This window comes from Hoplias malabaricus, chromosome 2, assembly GCF_029633855.1.
Source record: "Hoplias malabaricus isolate fHopMal1 chromosome 2, fHopMal1.hap1, whole genome shotgun sequence".
In the NCBI taxonomy this organism is placed as follows: domain Eukaryota; kingdom Metazoa; phylum Chordata; class Actinopteri; order Characiformes; family Erythrinidae; genus Hoplias; species Hoplias malabaricus.
The window spans coordinates 57306032-57316286 of NC_089801.1; the positions used below are offsets into that span (position 1 = coordinate 57306032).

General features: G+C 38.5%; 1 protein-coding gene across 1 annotated transcript; it reads right to left on the minus strand.

The window, feature by feature from the left end:
- Positions 1-555: 555 nt before the first annotated feature.
- Positions 556-5579, minus strand: LOC136686674 (microfibril-associated glycoprotein 4-like). The gene is made up of 5 exons (XM_066660590.1): positions 5450-5579; positions 4493-4687; positions 4214-4310; positions 3691-3858; positions 556-818 (listed from the first exon to the last, which is right to left on the minus strand). Exons 1-5 carry the CDS (start codon positions 5516-5518, stop codon positions 556-558), a joined length of 792 nt encoding a protein of 263 aa, XP_066516687.1. The 5' UTR covers positions 5519-5579.
- Between the last annotated feature and the right edge of the window lie 4676 nt (positions 5580-10255).

Below are 10255 nucleotides of genomic sequence, written 5' to 3' on the forward strand. Positions count from 1 at the left end.
TTCGCATTGAAAGAAGTCAGTTGAGGTGGTTTGGGCATCTGATCAGGATGCCTCCTGGATGCCTCCCACTGGAGGTATACCAGGCACATCCAACTGAAAGGAGGCCCCGGGGTAGACCCAGGACACGCTGGAGGGATTAAATCTCCTGGCTGTCCTGGGAACGCCTTGGGATCCCACAGGAGGAATTGGTTGATGTTGCTGTTGTTGCTAAGTTGTTGGTGGTATGAAAAAAAAACATCAAAGGCCATAGGTGCAAACCAGCTTTCATGTCTAGAAATGATTTCAGTCACTCTATTTTGGATTTCAGCCTTATCAATTTTCTGTGATTTTACACCTCTGGAAAGATTCACACATAAATTAAACTGTCCACAGTGAACTGTGCCCTTACACACTTTTATGAATATAAGTTTGTAAGTGTAGTAATTCATTATGGTCACAGGATGTTAAGAAGTCTACCCCACATTCTTCACAGGGAAATATGATCTCTTTAAACAGTTTTTACAACCAAAATGTAACAATTGTTTTTGAATTAATTTTATATCTGGGAAGGGGAAGTTATGCTTGGGTCTCAGACACATGTCTGATTTTCATGCTGATGAACTTCATTCCATAATCATAGCCTTTCCAGTGATTCCACACATTTCCAATGGCATAATGTGTGCCTCCATTTCCACACAAATAAACACCATTAGGATTAGCATGGTGACAGGAACAGGACCAAAATGCTCCTAGGTGATTCTTAGCACAGCATCCCCCTGTATACTGGTCTTTGTTGAATGTGGAGAACTTCTGTCCATTGTGTGTCTCCACAGAATTACCTACAAAAAGAAGAACACCTGTAAACACAAGATTTACTTATTCTTTGAACTGCGGTATAGTATCGCTCTAGGCTCCATTGTTGGTCTTCCTCATAACTTCCACCCAAATGCAAGGTCTTATTTATGATGTGTAAAACTGAAGTGCCTGGTCTCTGTCACTGATGTGTTGGTGCTTTGAAGCCTTTGCTCAGCTGAGGTTTACTGAAACCTTTAGGATCACTTACAGACACTACACACACACTTTTTAGTTGCACCAATCCACCTACCAACGTGCGTTTTTGGACTCTGGGAGGAAACTGGAGCACCCGGAGGAAACCCACACGGACACGGGGAGGACACACCAACTCCTTACAGACAGTCACCCAGAGTGGGAAATGAACTCACAACCTCCAGGCCCCTGGAGCTGTGTGACAGCGACACTACCTGCTGCGCCACCGTGCCGCACAACAGTACAGATGGTGAAGTAAATATGTGTACAATATATATATATATATATATATTTTATGTTTAAGCCACTTAAACCTGAGACAAGGACAATGTCCACATAGTACCTAGATTTTGTATGATTTGTTAACATCAATATTCTAATTGTTAAAGTCTGCCAGTAATACCACTGTACAGAAAAATTAACCATAGCACAGTGTGTTTCTCTAATATCAAATGTCCCCAGTGAGTTTCTCTCATGTCAAATGTCCCCAGTGTGTCTCTCTCATATCAAATGACTCCAGTGTATGTCTCTCATATCAAATTTCCCCACAGTTTGTTTGTGTGGGGGTTTGAAAATGTATTTTTGCTAATATATATATAATATAACAGAATATGTAATAAAGAAACACATTAGTACAAAAATTTAATCTTTGCTTTTTATTTAATGCTTTTGATAGAGAAAGAAAGAACAAAGAGATTTAGGCATGAACAATCATTCCCATCCACCAATCGCAGGGTGGATTATGTATCAACTCTCTGGAGATATTTAGATACATTTTACATTTTGATGATATGGTATTGTCATTAAGCAAGTGATTACAAATCTTTCACACAAATATCTCAACAGGCAACAAGCTGATACAAAACTGAAGTAAATATTCGATTTAAGAAAATCTAAATCACAAAAATAATTTCCCATTGCATTATCAAGTCAGAGTTTCGAAAGCAGAGTTTTACACTGAAAAATAATGTCTTAGCAAGGTGATCTTAAATATAGCTCACATGTTTGGATTGTTGTAAAAATGTATTACACTAGATAATGTGTTTGAGGTTTTTTGACGTTTTTCTAAAATGTATTTATTTATTTCTGTTTGTTTTAAGCAAATATTTAATAAAGTCTATGAAGCAAAATTCTCTATAAATTATACTGGCAAATAATTTTAATTGTTTGGCATATGAATTAAGGACCCTTTGTTTTTGTAGGGGTCTTATCTGGGGCAGGAAAATTTTAATGGTGTTACCCCCTACATTTCACTAATTGTACAAACAAAAATTCACTTTGTATAATGACATAAGCCAATAATGTCTTGATAATCCTTAAATAATACAGTAATATTCTCATAACGATCTCAGAATGAGAAAGTTCAGAGCTAGGGATGAGTATTAAACTGATTTCTCCTGCTGAGGAAGCATTTTTGTCAGTGTGAGGTACAATATCATGGATTATTCCTGAGTTCCAGCCTTAAACCTGTGATGTTAAACAGCTCGTCTAATCTTCATCACAAAGGACTTGAGGGAATAATTGCAGCCTTTCCAGCTGCACCAGTTGACGGCGGTGTTGGCACTAGCTGAAGGTCCCCACTTGTAAAGGCCATTAGGGTTGGACTGAATACAGTTGTAATACCAGTGTCCACCAGAATAAGCCACAGCGCAGTTGTTAGTGTCTTTGTCAAATGTAGCGAACTCTCGCTCATTGTGATACAGCAGTGATTCTCCTGAAAATATATAATATATTATGTTTTTAGAAAGGTCGGCATGGTGGCGCAGCAGGTAGTGTCACAGTCACATCAGAGAAAGTGAAAGAAATGCTTTCAATTAATATCACTTAAGACATGTAAAGCACTCTAGAAACTGGTGAATAAACTTTCAAATCTCTGAAGTATTAGAAATATCATTCATTCATTCATTCATTATCTGTAACCGCTTATCCAGTTCACACACACACTTTCACTCACAGACATTTTTGAGTCACCAATCCACCTATCAACATGCGTTTTGGGCCGTGGGACGAAACCGGAGCACCCAGAGGGAACCCACGTAGACACGTGGAGAACACACCAACTCCTCACAGACAGTCACCCTGAGCGGGAATCGAACTTACAACTTCCAGGTCCCTGGAGCTTTGTGACTGCAACACTACCTGCTGTGCCAGCAGCGCTTAGAAATATCAACCAGGAATATTAGATATACCTAATAGGATAAACATTTCACTGAATAAAGATCAGTGTTGCAGTGTTTAATCAGAAAAAATCCCAGAAAATTATGACTTCTTAGAGCCTTGTTTAAGCTACACTTTTAGCTATCACACTATTGCTTAGAAAATCTTCCATTCCACATTAAGAACTAAGGTGTGTGGGCACGCTGTGTGTCTGTGTGTGTGTGTGTGTGTATTTGTATTTGTTCTCTTAAGGAGTAAGTTGAAATCAAATATGTCTGTTTCTGTTTCGCACACAAACTACTCACACCATTTGTTGGGTAAAATGTCACCTTTAACATTAAAGTTAAGTTAATGTAAAGAGATAATGTTACAGGACTTGTTTGACACTTGTAAACTGGAATGTAAAATGTGTTAAATGGTATTGTTTCCCTGTCTTGTCCTGACAGTGAGGTTAAACAGCTCATATCTCATCAGTAACTAAAGTGGATGAGGAATCTGGTGGCTCACCTGCGCCTCCGTTGATGAAGCCGGAGATGTGCAGTTTGTACCTGTACGTCTCTGAGTCGATGAAGAAGGAGGTGTAATGAGCGTAAACGCTTCCTTTCTCAAAGTCCTCCATGTAAATTCTCAGCTCATACTTTCCTCTGGATGTGATGAAGAAGATGTTCTGCAGACCTGTGTCAAATATAGCACAACTTTACACAGTCCTTCTACCAGAATCTATATACCTTTTAATATCTTTATCATCTCACTGGGGATTCCTGGTGGTGCCCATGGAACAGGCCCTTAACCCTCAAGGAAGAAAAATGACTAAATTCTACTGATTTTGAATACATGACGAGATGAATATGGATTTTCAATGCGTCATATTTCCACACTACTTTTCCCTCCATACCGTCCCCACACTGTCTCACTGTCTAAATCTTTTGTCATAGCACTGTAACAGAATGAGATGATAATTAAACCCAGAGAAAATAAAGGCAGCTAACTGTAAAAGTTCCCTTGTGGATCAATAAAGCAGACACCTCACCCAGCCAGTATTCATTGCTCGCGTCCCCAAAGCCGTTCTTGTACTGCTCCCAGGATCTGTAGAAATTCACACTACCATCTGTCCTCCTCTGAATCACCTGAGAGAGAGAGAGAGAGAGTGAGAGAGAGAGAGATTGAGAGAGAGAGATAGATCAATTTCATTTTCTGATTCTTTATCTCGTGAATTATGTAGAAATGTAAATATAAGGAGTAATCGGTTTCTTAAAATGTAAATAATGTAGAAGGCCTTCTTATTCTTCCTTGAAAGTTTACTACTCACTGTCCACTTTCCGCGGTCATTGTCACAGCCCATATCACAGTAAACTTTCACAGCTGTATCTGGGGCCCCGGGGTAAATGGTGTAAACTCCACTTTTCTCCGAGACATTGTTGTAAACGTCCTCGCAGTCCTGAGGGTTGAAGACGGTCAGAGGAGCAGCCTGCACCACCAGGGGGAGCACTAGAGCAAGCAGCAGCTAAAAACAAGTCAGAAATATGAGTTCATGTGCAGTTACTCTAGTCCTGTTACCTGTTGTCCTCTACATTCTGAGTGCAATATAAGTGGCCACGTTCTCTCCAGAGACGATAAGAAAAAATGTAGAGGTGGAGTGTTGGAGTCTGGCACTAATGCTAAAGTTAACACTCAAGCTAACTGGTGGAATTAAAAAATATATATAAAAACACAGAAAATATAACATTAATGCCATATTCTTTACATAAAACACAGAACTGTACATTTTAATGAAGAGTAAGCATTTATTAGCTGAGACCCCGTCCACACAGATCTGGATATTTTTAAAAACTGAGATTTTCCTCCCTCAGTTTTTGAAAATGCCCCAGTCCAGACTAATACAAATACGGTTACATTATCATGCCAGTCCAGTAGGGGGATTAGGGTTAGGATTAGAGCAATGTTTACATTGGACAAGAGGCCAAAATCATAGGCAAAAACATATGTTTTTTAAAAATATCCAGATACGTGTTGACGAGGTCTGAGTTTAACAAATTGATAAAAATAATTTAAATGACATTTAGGATTTTTTTCTAATAGATGATAGAAAAACTAAAATGTGTAAACATCATAAATGTGTTCTCCGTAGAGTATAAAACGTAAATACAGTCACGAAAACAAAAAACCCTTTCTTTTGACTGAGTACACAGATGTGTAATTTAAGCTTTTACAGAAGCTTTTTCAGAAATAATTTTGATCTTTTTTTTATAAATTAATATAACCTCACCATCATAGTGGAGTCTGAATCCTGTAGAAAGAAAAAAGAACAAATGATTAAACATTTAGCATTCACCATTTTTAATCAGCCTTCAAAAATAACACATATTCCATTAATAAAAGTAAACATACAGTGTTTCTCTGTGGAACCAATAGAACCCATAACCAGTTACTGTCTGTGATGGGAGACCTGTTCCTCACAGTTCAACAACCAAGAGTGTTCTACTACTTCCATGAGTCAGAGTGTCATTTTTAAATTTTCATTATATAAACATCATCTGTCATCAAACATATTTTTTAATTATTATAATTAATTAATTATTAGAGGTTTTCTAACTATGTGAACACTGGCAAGAAGTACTAATTTTGATTACTTGCTTTTTTAAATTGATATTTTTAGTTAGTCTAAAAACACAGAATAATAGTGAACAAACTATATAACATATCAGGGATGTCACAATAATATTTGGACATTACCTTTCAGTAGTAATATTTATTATTTTATTGTAGCATGAATAGTTACTTTCCAAACTTTAAAGGGGACATATAGAAAAAAATCTTTTTTCAGAGCATAGTTATATGAAAAGTGTGTATTTGTAAAGTGTGGATCTGGAGCCTACCAACCCACACAGTGAAACTGTGTGAGCTGCCTAAGTCAGAAAACATGGGATATGAGACATTCCGATTTTGCTCCTCTGCTGACGTCTCCACTGTTGACGGTGGAGCGGAGGGATGCCAGTGTTTCAGGGTGCTCCCACATCTCTATGTCCTTCTGGTTCTCTCCTTTTAGTTAAAACTGTCATAGTCAGATCTGCCGGAGTCATTAGCCATACTCTGGAAATGTTCACATTTTCTGCATTCCTTTGACCAAAACAGATCCAAACTAAATCCATCCCTCTGCATTTTTCCGAGTAAACGACCGCCCACCTGTCCTTCTGGACACTGATGTATGACTGTCGAGCTCCTGCTCCACGCTTCAGACCAGCTGGCCATGCTCCAGCAACCACCAAGTGCGTTGGAACTGCCCCTACGCTGACGTTTTCATGGATTCCTAACTAATCTGGTGAGAAGCGGCAGACAAATGCACACAGTGACTCTCGACCAGGAACTGTCCACCTGGAGGACTACATCAGGCACTGGGGTTTCACCCAGTATAGAGAGCCAATCCATATCTGGGCACACACACATTCACTCCCACACATACACACTCATTCACTCACACCAGGACAATTATTAGAGAAGCCAATTCAGGTAACCGAAGCCTAATGCTAATGTTTTACAAACTCAAATTCTTTACCAGTTGAAATAATTTTAAAATACAGTATCATTAAAGATATATTACATAAAGAAATGTAACAGTAGAGGTCTTGTGGCCTATAATATAAAGAAAATATGAATATGTATGTTTATATGATTGAATATAATTTTGAGTTTGCATTTAAATTCCACTGCACCAATAAAAGGGATGGAGAAAGATTCCTCACCTGTGTGTGGAGTAGACTAGAGATCTGCACTCGTTTGGCTGCTAAAATGAGCAGTGCAAATGAAAGATGTCCACACTCCTTTTTATAGTTCAGTAAGTCTGGCCAAGTGCCAAGTGGAAATTAACAAAAAATAGTCAGGTGATTTCAGAGAAAACTGTGTAAAGGGACGGACAGCATATTTCAGCCTTACACCATTAGTTATGTAACACTGGGAAAGAGGACGTTTAAATGATAATAAGCACAAACACAAATTTATTAAAGATCACTCCAAAAGTGTGTAAATTAATAAAATCATGTAATACATCTCATAGATCTTCGTCAGTTTAAATAAACAAACATCACTCACCATAACCCTCTACTAGTGCTTCTCAAAAAATCTGAACATATTCAAAAATATGGATTTACTTTTGATCAGTATGATTTATAGTTATGTATAGTTTGTGTGCATATTTTATTTGAAGTTTGAGTAAATCTCTATTAAAACTGTGTAAATACTGTGAGTTTATCATTCTAGCTCAGCACATGCAACCACAATCAGGGAGAAAACTGCTGACTTTACAAAGATGAGAAATTCGACTCATTAATAAAATAAAAAAAAAAGTGTATCCGTGCCACTCTGCACTGTTAAAGGAGCCCCAACAATGTACTGAGTGCATTCTGTATAACCTTTTCATTATACTGTGCATCCTTTAATGTTACGAAAAATGTAACAATTTGAGTCACTGGATTTCAGGTTTTTATAAGCTGTAAACCATAATGAATACATTAAAACAAAACAAACAAACAGAAAACAAACACTTGAAATATATTTATAAAAAATATAATAGCTATATACTTTAAGTCAAATTATGAAAATACATTAACATTCTCTACATATTTTAATTGTCTTAGATCACTAGTAAAGGTGTCATTAACACACATCAAAGAAACAAACACAGCTCATATCTTCCCTGTAAAAGCATCATTAACAAACATGAAGTAAATAAAAAATATAGCTGCAAGTGACAGTTCCCGGGGTCCAAGCTTGTATTTGCTGGTAGAAGAACAAAGCGCCAGCATGTGAGCTTTTAAGAGACAGAAGGGGATTTTTTGGGAAGTTTGTATAGTGTTTTGAAGGTGGTGCTTGGTGTTCTGGCATCTCTTTGGAGATGTAGCTTGAAATGGAGGAGTAGTGGATGACAGAGACAGCATAGAGCACAGAAGTGACTCTGGATTTGCACCCTGTTTCTCATCCTAATGTTCAGGACCCCCAAACAGCAGATATGATGCGGAGTTGCTTGTACTTGAGTCCGTCATCAGTGGACACAGGACACTGTCTGCTTGATGTGTTTGACTGTGGACTATTCTCAGTCCAGCAGTGATGCTGAGGGATTTAAAACTCCAACACCTGAATCATACCTCCCGTATGGGTGTCCAGACAACTGAAGACCAGGGTGAAAGTGAGCAATCTTTGCAGAGAAAGAGGATAGCATATCACATTTCCTGATACAAGAGCCACACTTTAGGATAGATTTTGTAATGCTTTTAAATGTGATTCTTGGTGTTGTGGTGTCTCAGCAGAGCAGGATTTTAAGAGGGAGTGGTAGTGGATGAGTAGGTGAATTTCTGGTCTGATGGTTGGGCTTGGGTTACAGAGACAGCACAGAGCACAGAACTGACTCTGGAATTTCACCCTGGATTCTGACCCAATGTTCAGGACCCCAACAAAGCAGATATGATTTGGGTGGTGGATAATTCTCAGCACTGCAGTGACACTGACATTGTGGTGATATGGCACTGTGTGTAGCGCTCTTATGAATGGATCAGACAGAGCAGTACTGCCTGAGAATTTAACACCTGTTTCCACTCACTGTCCACGCTGTTAGATACACCTATTTTATTGGTCAAATTTATATATATAGGCAGAGACAGTAACTTATACATTTTCAGCACACCTGCTGTGTGGGTGTGCTGACGATTGAAGAACATGTGAAAAGGAGCAATGATAGTATGCAGAGTAAGAGGTGGACTCCTCTGTGTAATTTTAGATCTACAAAGTGCTCCTGTGGGCACTGTGTCTGTGTCTTCTGGACCTCTTTGACTGACAGGGGGGAGGGGAGGGGGAGAGGTGACAGTCTGTGTGCAGAGGAGAGGGAGGGGTTGAGGGGACTCTGCATAACAGAGAGAAGTCTGAAAGCATAGATGAGATGTAACAGACATATTTTGAGCATGAACTAGGCTCTGGCTAAGCATTCAATATGGACATATGTGGTATAATGAGAATCGTAAGAACCTGAACTTTAATAATTATCAAAACATATTTGAACTTTCATTACTGTGTGATTGCATTGTCTGCTTAAAAAGAGCAGTGCAGCTTGTCACTCAAAAATGCTTTAGCCATATGTTATGTAAAAGCACAAGCTCCTTTCCCATGGTCTTCAGAATATACCTATCTCATCTTGCTGGTACGGCATCTCTAGGTGGCGGTGTAATCAGTTAATAACTTATGCAACATGTTGTTGTCTAATTGTAGCGCCCCCTTTCTGTGCAATGTAGTCACATTTGGCACAATACTTCAGAGTCATGACTTACATATGTGTACCAAGTTTTGTTTGATTTGGGCCAAGTTTCTTTGAGCTATAGATGAAAGAGTGCATCAAGCTCTGCCCATGTATATTTGTTGAATAATTGCTGAAACAGCTTGTCAAAAGTTTTTTTTGCTAATTTTTTACCTATAGTCTATACAGATTTCAAAAATACCAGTTGTTTATTGATAAGACAACATTGGTCAGTAGAACTTTGACTGAACACAGTCAGTAACAGGAGCAGGTGAAGACTCTACAGGATGGGGGTGATATAGTCTGTTCTCTGGTTTGAGTGAGGACCCTAGCAGCTGCATTCTGTACACACTGTAACTGACTGAGGGATCTGATCAGGAGGCTGGACAGAAGAGGTAAAGTAGTGTAACCATGAATACTACAACACATGTATGAGTGTTTCTGCAGCTACGGTCAAGAGTTGACTGGTGACATGCCACTTTACATAGATGGAAGAAGGACACCTAAACTGATGATCTGATGGGGCTGGAACAATGAGATTGGAATTCAAGATAAAACTGAGATAATCTAAGAACTTTAGAGCTTTAATTCTGAGTAAATACAGATCTGTTTTATGAGATCTGAGTTTTGAAACATTACTGTGACCTGATATCAAGGATGTAATCATATAAACATGGTGGTGGAGTGGTTAGATGAGAGTTAATGGTTACAGGGTTCTGTACATAATCTATGTAGGGATGGGCATGCAGAAAAAGTCAGCCATGATTGCAGACTAATTTTTGCCAAATATGTCTC